This window comes from Cetorhinus maximus, chromosome 7 (genome assembly GCF_964194155.1).
Source record: "Cetorhinus maximus chromosome 7, sCetMax3.hap1.1, whole genome shotgun sequence".
NCBI lineage: Eukaryota > Metazoa > Chordata > Chondrichthyes > Lamniformes > Cetorhinidae > Cetorhinus > Cetorhinus maximus.
The window spans coordinates 67074444-67087098 of NC_135885.1; the positions used below are offsets into that span (position 1 = coordinate 67074444).

At 42.3% G+C, this 12655-nt stretch overlaps 1 protein-coding gene across 1 annotated transcript in view; it reads right to left on the bottom strand.

Annotated features, from left to right (window-relative positions):
* eif5b (eukaryotic translation initiation factor 5B) overlaps window positions 1–12655 on the bottom strand; it is a 120023-nt gene that overhangs the window by 98911 nt on the left and 8457 nt on the right. The window contains exons 2-4 of the mRNA XM_078545652.1: window positions 7647–7748; window positions 7453–7546; window positions 5627–6236 (exon numbers count right to left, since the gene is read on the bottom strand). Of these exons, the coding sequence (XP_078401778.1) occupies window positions 5627–6236; window positions 7453–7546; window positions 7647–7748 (806 nt within the window). The remainder of the gene's footprint in view (window positions 1–5626; window positions 6237–7452; window positions 7547–7646; window positions 7749–12655) is intronic.

Consider the following 12655-nt stretch of genomic DNA (forward strand, 5'->3'; position numbering starts at 1 on the left):
GGTAGTAAGCAGCATCTAAAGGAGAGTGCGAGGAGGACGACCCTGGGACAGGCAGTCAGCAGCACCTAGTGGATCTAGTCTATCTAGAGGCTCTTGAATCTAGTCCATACTCAAGCAGGAGTAAGGGTAAAATAAAAGCAAGGGTCCATATTCTATTAAGCCAAGATACAGGGTTTAGTGAGAGGGAGGAACTGAAAGAAATCAGTATTAGTAGGGAAAAGGTGTTGGGGAAATTGATGGGATTGAAGCTATAAATCCCCAGGGGCTGAAAATCTACATCCCAGAGCACTTAAGGAAGTGGCCCTAGAAATAGTGGATGCATTGGTGGTCATCTTCCAAGATTCTATAGACTCTGGAACAGTTCCTACAGATTGGAGGGTAGCTAACGTAACCCCACTATTTAAAAAGGGAGGTAGAGAGGAAACAGTGAATTACAGACCAGTCAGCCTGACGTCAGTAGTGGGGAAAATTCTAGAGTCCATTATAAAAGATTTATTAGCTGAGTACTTGGAAAATAGTGGCAGAATCGGACAGAGTCAGCATGGATTTACAAAAAGGAAATCATGCTTGACAAATCTACTGGAATTTTGAGGATGTAACTAGTGAAGTTGATGAGGTGGAGCCAGTGGATGCGGTTTATTTGGACTTTCAGAAGGTTTTCGACAAAGTCCCACATAAGAGATTAGCGTGTAAAATTAAAGGGCATGGGATTGGGGGGGCAGTGTATTGAGATGGATGAAAAACTGGTTGGTCGACAGGAAACAAAGAGTAGGAATAAACGATTCTTTTTCCGAATGGCAGGCAGTGACTAGTGGGGTACCGCAGGGATCGGTGCTGGACCCCAACTATTCACAATATATATTAATGATTTACATGAGGGAACTAAATGTAATATCTCCAAATTTGCAGATGACATAAAGCTGGGTGGGAGGTGAGCTGTGAGGAGGACACAGAGATGCTTCAGTGTGATTTGGACAAGCTGAGTGAGTGGGCAAATGCATGGCAGATGCAGTGTAATGTGGATAAATGTGAGGTTATCCACTTTGGTAGCAAAAACAGGAAGGCAGATTATTATCTGAATGGCTATAAATTGAGAGAGGGGAATGTGCAACGAAACCTGGGTGTCCTCGTACACCAGTCGCTGAAGGTAAGCATGCAGGCGCAGCAGGCGGTAAAGAAGGCAAATGGTATGTTGGCCTTCATAGTGAGAGGATTCAAGTACAGGAGCAAGGATGTCTTGCTGCAATTATACAGAGCCTTGGTGAGACCAAATCTGGAAAATTGTGTGCAGCTTTGGTCTCCTTATCTGAGGAAGGATGTTCTTGCTATAGAGGGAGTGCAGCGAAGGTTTACCAGACTGATTCCTGGGATGGCAGGGCTGACACATGAGGAGAGATTGAGTTGGTTAGGATTATATTCGCTGGAGTTCAGAAGAGTAAGGGGGCAAATCTCATAGAAACCTATAAAATTCTAACAGGACTAGACAGGGTAGATGCAGGAAGGACGTTCCCGATGGTGGGGGAGTCCAGAACCAGGGGCCACAGTCTGAGGATACGGGGTAGATCGTTTAGGACTGAGATGAGGAGAAATTTCTTCACCCAGAGAGCGGTGAGCCTGTGGAATTTGCTACCACAGAAAGTAGTTGAGGCCAAAACATTGTATGTTTTCAAGAAGGAGTTAGATATAGCTCTTGGGGCGAAAGGGATCAAAGGATATGGGGAGAAAGTGGGAGCAGGCTAATAAGTTGGATCATAATGATTGGCAGAGCAGGCTCAAAGGGCCGAATGATCTACTCCTGCTCCTATTTTCTATGTTTCTATGTCTGGGATGCTCAGTCCCATGATTTGCACATCCAGCGCTATGTGGGAAATCTTAGACAGTCCTGGCAGTCTGAATGACCACGTGTGCAGGAGGTGCCTCTGACTGGAACAAGTTGAGCTCCGGGTTTTGGAGCTTGAGCGACAACTGGGGGCACGACAGTGTGTTCGTGTGGCTGAGAGGTTCGTGGATAGCACGTTTGAGGAAGTGGTCACCCCGCAGCTTAAAGAAGTGCAAGCAGAGAGGGAATGAGCGACCACCAGACAGAAGGGGACCAGGCAGGTAATGAGGGAATACCAGAGTGCATCTCGCTCGCAAACCGTTTTTCTACCTTGGAAAACAGTGAGAGTGACGGTTCCTTTGTGGAGGCCAACCATAGCTAAGGCCACGGCAGTGTGGGTGCTTCAGCTGCTCAGTGGGGGGAGGAAGTGTAGAAGGGCAGTAGTGGTAGGGGATTTGTTAGTGAGGAGAGAAGACAGGCGCTTCTGCGGCTGTGGACGTGACTCCAGGATGATATGTTGCCTCCCGGGTGCCAGGGTCAAGGACGTCACAGAACGGCTGCTGGGCATTATGAAGGGGGAGGAGGGTGAATAGCCAGAGCTTGTGGTCCATGTTGGGACCAATAACATAGCAGGATAAATAAATTAGATCCTGCAAGCAGACTTTAGGGAGTTAGGATAGGAAATTGAAAAGCAGGACTTCAAAGGTAGTAGTCTCCTGATTACTCCCAGTACCATGCAGTAGTGAGTATAGGAAAAGAAGGATACAGCAGATGAATGCATAGCTGGAGAGATGGTGCAGGAGGGAGGGCTTTAGATTCCTGAGGCTTTGGAGCAGTTTCTGGAATAGGTGGAACCTGTGCAAGTTGGACGGGTTACATCTGAACAGGAACGGGACCAACATCTTCACAGGAGGCTTGCTAATGCTGTTGGGGCGGATTCAAACTAAATTGGCAGGGGGGAATGGGATCCTGAAAAGTAGTTCAGAGGAGAGAGAAGCTGAGATGGAATTAGAAGTTAAAACGCTAGTGAGTGAGTCTGGAAGGCAGAGGAAACATAGGCTAGATAAGAAAGAAGTGGGTTTAGCAAGGCTAAAAGGAATATATTTTAATGCAAGGAGCTTGAGGAATAAGACAGACGAGCTGAGGGCACAGATAGGCATGTGGGAGTATGATATCATAGCTTTGACCAAGACTTGGCTAAAAGGGCAGGATTGGCAGCTCAACAATCATGGTTATAGGGTATTCAGATGAGATAGAGGGGATGATAGGAGAGCGGGGGGTGGGGTTGCAATATTGATCAAGGAATCAATTATAGCAGTGAGGAGAAATGATATCCTGGAAGGATCATCAAATGAGGCAATATGGGTAGAAGTATAAAGCACAAGGGGCAAATACGCTGTTGGGTGTGTACTATAGGCCCCCAAACAGTTAGGGAGAGTTAGAGGATCAAATATGTAATCAAATTTCAGAGAAGCGTAAGAATTATGAGGCAGTAATAGTAGGGGATTTTAACTACCCAATTATTAACTGGGATAGATTCAGTGTGCAAGGTAGGGAGGGAGCAAAATTCTTAATTTGCATTCAGGAGAACTTTTTTAGCCAGTACATCAAAAGCCCAACAAGGGAGGGAGCGGTTCTGGACCTAATATTCGGAAATGAGCCCGGGCAGGTGGAAGGCATGTCAGTAGGGGAGCATTTTGAAGATAGTGACCATAACTCAGTTAGATTTAGGATAGTTATGGAAAAGGATATGGTTGGGCTGGGAATAAAAATTCTAAACTGAGAAAAGGCTAATTTTACTAAGATGAGATACGATTTGGCCCAAGTGGACTAGGAGTAGCTACTTGCAGATAAAACTGTGTCAGAGCAGGGGAGGCACTCAAGGAGGAAATAGCAAGAGTACAGGGCAAATACGTTCCCATAAAGACAAAGGGGGGTACGAAGTCTGGAGAACCTTGGATGTCAAGGGACATAAAGGTTAGGATTAAGAAAAAAAAAAGCTTATGGCAGATACCGAGGGCGCAATACGACAGAGTCCCTAGAGGAGTATAAAAAGTGCAGGGGGGAACTTAAAAAAGAAATTATGAAAGTTAAGAGAGAGTGCATGAGAAAGCATTGGTGGGTAGAATAAAGGAAAACTCAAAGGGGTTTTTTAAATATATAAAGAGCGAGTGAATAACTAGGGAAAGAGTAGGGCCAATTAGGGACCATAGAGATGTGTGTGTGGACCCGGAAGACGTGGGTACAGTCCTCGAAGAATACTTTGCGTTGGTCTTCACAATGGAAAAGGATGACACAGGTGCATCAGGGTGGAGGACTGTGAAATAGTAGAGGAAATTAACAGAGAGAGAGGAGGTACTAGCGGGTTTAGCAGCCTTAAAGGTGGATAAATCCACAGGCCTGGATGAGACGTATCCCAGAATGCTAAGGGAGGCAAGGGAAGGGACATCAGGGGCCCTGGCAGTAATTTTCAAATCCTTTCTGGCCACAGGTGAGGTGCCAGAGGACTTGTAACATTGTCCCATTGTTAAAAAAGGAAGGGATAGACCAGGAAATTACAAGCCATTCAGTCTAACCTTGGTGGTGGGGAAGTTACCAGAAAGAACTCTGAGAGACGGAATATATCTGCACTTGGAGAGACATGGATTAATCAGGGATAGTCAGCATGGGCTTGTTAAGGGAAGGTCGTGTTAGACAAATTTGATTGAATTTTTTTGAGGAGGTAACCAGGAATGTTGATCAGGGTAATGCATTTGATGTGGTCTACATCGACTTTAGCAAGGCTTTTGATAAGATCCCTCAAACAGACTGGTCAAGAAAGTAAGAGCTCATGGGATCCAAGGTAAAGTGGCACGTTGGATCCAAAATTGGCTGAGAGGCAGGAAGCAGAGGGTGATAGTAGAGGGATGTTCCTGCGACTGGAAGTCTTTTTCCAGTGGGGTTCCGCAGGGCTCGTTACTGGGGCCCTTGCTGTTTGTGGTGTACATAAATGATCTGGACTTAAATGTAGGGGCTATGATCAAGATGGGACAAAAATTGGTGGGGTGGTAAATAGTGAGGCTATGGGCCAAGTGCTGGAAAATGGGATTAGCGTAGTCAGATCTTTGTTGACCAACGTGGACACAATGGGCCATATGGCTTCCTTCTGTGTTGTAAATGTCTATGAGTCCGAGTCACAGCTTAGACACAACATTGGCCACATGCCATATAATCTTATTTATTTAATTAGTTAACTAATTGTTTTAATTTAATCAACTATTTTTGTTTTATTAATTAATTGCTTTATCTAGTTTAAGTTATTAATTTAGTAAAGTATTAGCAAGTTGCTTAGAGAAAAAGGCCATACTTTCCCTCCAATCCATTTCCAAACGTTGCCTGGAGCTGCTGGTAGCCCTTTTCCTGCAACAACATGGCCCACCATCCACAACCTCTCAGTGAAAAGAAAAGAGGAAAGATAAAGGCAGAGGATAAAGGAGCAAAAACAAATATTATGTGGAAGGGAAAGATAGGAATAGAAGCAAAAGAATTATAGAGAATCAGGAGCACCAAGACCAAGGGAGGTAAAAGAATGACCACATTCTTCAACAAATTGTGTTCACAAACACAAGTGATCGACTAATTTTGATGTTAAAAAATCAGTTTGAGAAAATGAAATGTCATCCACACTGGTTTCTAATGCAAAGCCTGAAACCCAATTATGACACATTTCATACTGAATACTGCAAGGCAGTAGCATAGTCTGAACTATAAAACAAAAAGGCCCAACAGCCAACATTTTACAAATGGATGTCATATTTAAAAAGGTACCTTCTGCACCTGTAGTGTCTTCTATTCCCTTAACATCAGGAACTGGAGTAACATCTGTTCTCTCAGAAACATTTTTAGAAAGATGTTCAGTTTCAGCTTTCTGCGGTTTAACTTCCTGCTCTTTCTCTTTCTGCTTACGAAGTTTAGCCTTTTCCTCCTCACGCTTCTTGCGTTCCCGTTCTTTCTTTTCTGCTTTCTTTTGTGCCGCTGTTTTTAGTTTGAATCTGGAATCTCCTTCATCTTCCCCTTCACTTTCATCTTTCTTAGGCTGATTACCTTTTTGATTCTTCTTATTCTTTTTGTTTTGAGGAAACTCATCAGATTCCTCATCACTGACTGAATTTGCTTGATAATTCTTAGTTTCGACTTCCTCATCTTCTGAAAGCTCTTGCTTTTGCACAAGACTCTGGGTCCTCCCTTTAGTTTTCTCCCCTGATTCATTATCATCGGATTGTTCAGATTTTTGCTTTTGACCTTCAGCTTTTGGTTGACCAAACTCTTCAACCTCCACTTCATCATCTTCAAAGCTAGGTTTTGGAACTTTCAGGCTCTTTTTCTTCCTATCTTGCTTTTTATTGACTGGTTCAGATTCATCATCTTTTTCTTCTTTCTGTTAAAATGAAAAAGTTTTAATAAAAAGTTGCATACTCTTTCACTGCAAGAAGTGAAATTGAAAATTATGCTCAGCTCTATCTGGCTTAACTTATTTGATATAGCAGGGAGGGTCAAATACTGGGAAGGCATAAGTTTAAAATGTGAAATATCATGCAATTCGCAAGACAAAATGGTAAAAAAAATAGCAGGTTTTAAACCATACAGAGACTAAATTCACCTTGCTCGGAAAGGACAAAGGTAAACCAATTTTAAGCAGGGCTGAAATTATTACTAGGGCTCACTATCTAACCTCTGCAAACATGTACAAATATTCCAGAGTGGACATCAACCAAATTTATCAGCTCTTATGGGTATCAGGTTTTATATAAGCTAAAATATTTTTCTGATATCTCTAAACATTCAAGAAAAATAAAATCTAGAAAATTTAAGAATAAATGGAAAAGAAAATTAAAATAACAAAATAGAAGAAGAAACATAAACAAAAAAAGATCTTTTTAGGATTGTGTACACCACTGCACCAGAATGCGGGAAATGCATTTAGCCTATTGCTTTGGGGAAGTTCCAACTACAGGCCAAGTCTTTTCACACAGATAGGCAAGCGAAGGAGAGACAAGGGTGGATGGTGAGATGGGAGGGAGAGAGCAAAGAGAGGTGAGACCAAACATTGGCAGAATATAACGTTCCAGGAGGGTTGAAAGGCTGGAAGAGGTTACAGAGGTAGCGAATAGTAAGCCCACAGAGGGATTTGATCACAAAGTTAAGAATTCTAACACTGCAGTGATGCCGTACTGGATACCAATGTGGGTCAGCAAGCACAGAGTAATAGATGAGCAGCATTTGTTGCAGGTTAGAATGTGGGTGGAGTTTTACTTAGCTCAACTTTATGGCAGGGTGAGAGGTTGGCTAGGAGAACATTTGAATAGTCATGCCTGGAGTTAACATAAGTGCGGATCAGGGTTTTAGCAGCAAATAAGCTGGTGCAGAAATGGGTGATGCTACAGAGGAGGAAGCAGGCGATTTTTGTGATATACAGGATATTGGATTGGAAACGCAGTTCAGGCAACATAGTATATATCATTTATCTAGAACAAAAATATCTGTGCAGCTGAGTCACACCGTTTGTTATAACAACATTTTAGGGAAAAAGTGGAAAGAATTAGGACTCAAAGTATCTAAATCAAAACAGTGAAATTGTAGAACTAAACCTTTACTTTTGCTGCTGAAGATTTAGCTGATTCTTTATGATCCTTTGTTCCTTGGATCTCTAAAGAAAGTTCTTCAATTTCTTTTAGTATATCATCTTCCCTGGAATGTGAGAACATACAGAAACTCAACCATTTTGTGTACACATAAACAACATAAGATCAAAACCAAACTGAAATAAAAATCCAAAATGAATACTTACTCAAAATCCTTTTTCTTCTTTTTGCTAACTGCTTTAGGTTTGGGAGCTCCTGCTCCCTCAATCTCAGCTGCCAGTGCATCAATATCAATATCATCCTTGGCACTAGGAACAAAAGCAGATATACCATTTTTAAAAATTAACAATGTCAATGTTAAGAGATGTTGCAACATGATCGGAGTTCCTGCTCTTGATGGGTGTAATTAGTGTAATCCATAAGAGGTCTTGAGTGTCATTCATGCATGTTTAACCTTGGTTGTATAAAATTATTGTCCTTTAAGTAATAGAATTATATGCACCCCAAAGAAGACAATACCAAAGTGCATGAACATAAGGAAACTTTAAATTATTTGTGCATGGCAAAATATTTCATTTAATAAATTGACAACATTTGAAAAGCCATTTTGCTAATTAACAGGGTTAGGAAATCTAAAAATCAACTTATCCATACCAGTGCAGCTTAGGACCTCAAATTAAATTTTTGGGCTAAGATAGGGAAGTAATAATACATACATATATGAGCCATACAGAACCCACGAATGGCCATTCTTTACCCAGTTTGTACTGCCATACACCAAATAAAACTATCATGGTAAAACAGCGGTTTAGGATACTGTTTTACCCACAGAGACCTAACTGTTTTGTTAATATTTACAGCTATGCGATTGTAATAAATATATCTAATCTAATACCATGTGACTCATTGCCAAGCCAAAGTCGGCGCTGGCTCGGCCACGCTCATCAGATGGATGACGACTATATACGATCTCCTGGGGGTTCATACCTACGCTACAAGGACACCTGTAAATGAGATATAAAGATGATGGATACTGACACTGACAATTAGGAGACAGTTGACTCTGTTTCGCTCTCCACAGATGCAACCAGGTCTCATAACTACATGCTCAGCCCTAACATCCTCCTGGTGAAGCAACAGTGTGTGCTCTCGACAACTTTAATATCCTTTCTACAATTGGATAGCCAAAACTACACACCATACTCTGGAGTGGGACTTTCTAACTCTGAGACAAGACTGCTACCATTCATACAAGGCTGTCACCTAAAAAATGATGGTTGGATCACAGTTAGAGACCTGATCACAAAATTTAGCCTGGCATTTTAGTGTCATATTGAGTAAACGTTGTACAATCAGTGCTGGCATCTTGCAGATGAGATGTTAAACCAGCACACTCTGCTCTCTCAGATTGATGTAAAAGATTCCACGGCATTACTAAAACCTCTACTCGGCTATCCAGCCAAATTATTCCTCAACCAACACAAAAAAGCAACGATCTGGTAATTTATTTCATTGCTCCTTGACATTGCTGTGCACAAATTGGTTACTATGTTTCCTGTATTATAACAGTGATTACTCTTCAAAAGCACTTTATTGGCTGCAAAATGTCATTGTCCTGAGGTTGTGAAAGGCAACTTCGTTCTTTCTTTCTCTCTACAAATTTATCATTATCTCTTTCCTCTACACCATTATTTATAAAATCCCACAAGCTGCTGACCTTCATGGCGTGCTTGTACTTTCAGGGAATGAAGCACATTTACTTGCACTTTCAGAGAATCACAACCCTAGCAAGCACAGCATTCAACTTTCTAATCCTTGTTTTTTAATATAACCAAAATGCATTATTCACATTAAATTGCATCCGTCTTCTGCTTCTGCTAACTTATCTACATTCGCCAGAAGTATTTTACAGTCCTCTTCACTGTTTGCCGAACCCTATTTCTGCATAAAGTTTGAAAACTGTGCATCCTATGACCAAGTCAAAATATTGGTAACAAACATGGATCAACTTGCATCACTTCTAATGCTTTTCCAATTGAGCAATAGCCATTAACCCTTACCTTTTGCTTCCTGTTAATCAACTTTCTATCCATGCTGCTAAATTTCCTGGATAGGTCACTTAACTCTATGCATTTGCGAACACACTGCCTCATATCCAATCTCCATATAAGGCCTGTACAATGGGCACCTGCTTTCAGCGTGGTCGAAGAACCTATACAGGGCAATTTGCATCATGCCACTCACTTCCTACTGAAGCCCTTAAAATTTACTCCTATCTTTATGCTTGCTGTTTCCTATTACTCAGCCAATTTTGTATCCACGTTGCTACTGTCCCTCTTATTCCATGAGCTATAACTTTTCTCACAAGTCTGCTGTGCAGCACAGTATCAAATGCCTTTTGGAAGTCCATGTACACTACATCAACAGCATTACCCTCATTAGCCCCTCTGTTGTCACTTCAAAAAGCTCCAGCAAGTTAGTTAAGTATGATTTTCCCTTAAGAAATCCACGCTGGTTCTTCTTAATCAACTGATATTTTTCTAAGTGACTATTAATGCTATTCTCAATAATTGTTTCTCGTGAAAGAATGAAGACGGACAGGTGGCTGAGGTGTTGGTGGGGGAGCATTTTAGTGATAGCGACCACAACATGGTACAGTTTAAGTTTGTTATGGACAAAGAAATAGACAAGTTGCAAAAAAATGTTTTGGATTGGGGGAGAGCGGATTTTAGTAAAATAAGGCAGGATCTGGCCAAGGTAGACTGGGAACAGCTACTTGTGGGGAAATCTACAGAAGAGCAGTGGGGGACGTTCAAAAAGGAAATGGGGAGCGTTCAGGCTCAACATGTTCCCTCTAGGGTGATAGGAAGGAGTAACAAGCCCAGAGAACCATGGATGACCAGAGATATTCAGGTTACGATGAGAAGGAAAAGAGAGGCTTTTAGCAGGTTCAAGGGAAGCAAATCAGTGGAGGCATTAGTGGAGTACAGAAAGTGCAGTGCAGAGCTTAAGAAAGCACTTAGGAGAGCAAAGAGGGGATATGAGAAAGTAAAAGTAGGGAAAAGTAGGGAAAATCCTAAGATATTCTATAAGTATATCAATGGGAAGAGGATAACCAGGGAAAGAGTAGGGCCCATAAGGGACCAAGGGGACAATCTATGGGTGGAGCTAGAGGACATTGCTAGAGTGTTGAATGAATACTTCACATCCATCTTCACCCAAGAGAATGAAGATGAAGGTATCGAACTCGGGGAGAGAGACTGCGAGGTTCTTAAACAAATTGATATAGGGAGTGACAAGGTATTGGAGGTGTTGGCAGGCTTAAAAGTGGACAAATCTCCAGGTCCGGATGATTTGTGTCCCAGACTGCTGGGGGAGGCAAGGAAAGAGATCACAGGGGCTCTGACCCAAATTTTTAATTCCTCTCTGGCCACGGGGGAGGTGCCAAAGGACTGGAGAACAGCTAATGTGGTTCTGCTATTTAAGAAGGGTTGTAGAGATAAGCCAGGGAACTACAGGCCAGTGAGTCTCACGTCAGTGGCAGGGAAACAATTAGAGAAAATTCTGAAGGAGAGAATCTATCTCCACTTGGAGAGGCAAGGTTTGATCAGGGATAGTCAGCACAGCTTTGTCAGAGGGAGGTCATGCCTAACAAATTAGATTGAATTTTTTGAGGTGGTGACCAGGTGTGTAGATGAGGGTAGTGCAGTTGATGTAGTTTATATAGATTTCAACAAAGCCTTTGACAAGGTCCCACATGGGAGACTTATAAAGAAGGCAAATGCACATGGGATACAGGGTAATTTGATAAGGTGGATTAAAAATTGGCTTAGTTGTAGGAGACAGAGGGTGATGACAGAAGGAGGCTTTAGTGGCTGGAAGCCAGTGTCCAGTGGCGTACCACAGGGATCTGTGCTGGGTCCCCTATTACTTGTCATTTATATAAACGACTTAGGTGACTATGTGGGAGGTAGGATTAGTAAGTTTGCGGGTGACACAAAGATTGACCGGGTGGTTAACAGTGAGGTTGAGTGTCTTGGGCTACAGGAAGATATAGACGGAATGGTCAAATGGGCAGATAAGTGGCAGATGAAATTTAACCCTGAAAAGCGTGAGGTGATGCACTTTGGAAGGAGTAATTTGACAAGGAAGTATTCAATGAACGGCATGACACTAGGAAGTTCTGAGGAGCAAAGGGACCTTGGCGTGTGTGTCCATAGATCTCTGAAGGCGGAGGGGCATGTTAAGTGGGGTGGTAGAAAAGGCATATGGGGCACTTGCCTTTATCAATCGAGGCATAGATTACAAAAGTAGGGAGGTCATGTTGGAGTTGTATAGAACCTTGGTGAGGCCACAGCTGGAGTAGTGTGTGCAGTTCTGGTCGCCACATTATAGGAAGGATGTGATTGCACTGGAGGGGGTGCAGAGGAGATTCACCAGGATGTTGCCTGGGATGAAACATTTAAGTTATGAAGAGAGGTAGGATAGACTTGGGTTGTTTTCGTTAGAGCAGAGAAGACTGAGGGGCGACCTGATTGAGGTGTACAAGATTATGAGGGGCATGGACAGGGTGGATGGGGAGCAGCTGTTCCTCTTAGTTGAAGGATCAGTCACAAGGGGACATAAGTTCAAGGTGAGGGGCAGGAGGTTTGGGGGGATGAGAGGAAAAACTTTTTTACCCAGAGGGTGGTGACGGTCTGGAATGCGCTGCCTGGGAGAGTGGTGGAGGCGGGTTGCCTTACATCCTTTATAAAGTACCTGGATGAGCACATGGCACATCATAACATTCAAGGTTATGGGCCAAGTGCTGGTAAATGGGATTAGGTAGGTAGGTCAGGTGTTTCTCACGTCTCAGTGCAGACTCGATGGGTTGACGGGCCTCTTCTGCACTGTGAGATTCTGTGATATGAATATGAATTCTTAAAATCATGAAAAACTCCATTCATATTACATGTAACTACTAGAATTATCATATTTAATAGTTTTAAAGGAACAAATAGACTGCACTGTAATCATGCTTTGTGGGCACCTTGGGTTTCACCAACTATTCAACACATCTCCAGTTTAGTGCATTTATTAGTTCGCAAATATTGCAAAGGTCATAAGAAGAATAAGCATGTTTTCAGAGGGTGCACCCTGAAATACTTTTATATGGATACCTTATTCTAAAGGGCACTTAAACTTTTAGTAAAAGTAAGATGCTGGACTTATGCAA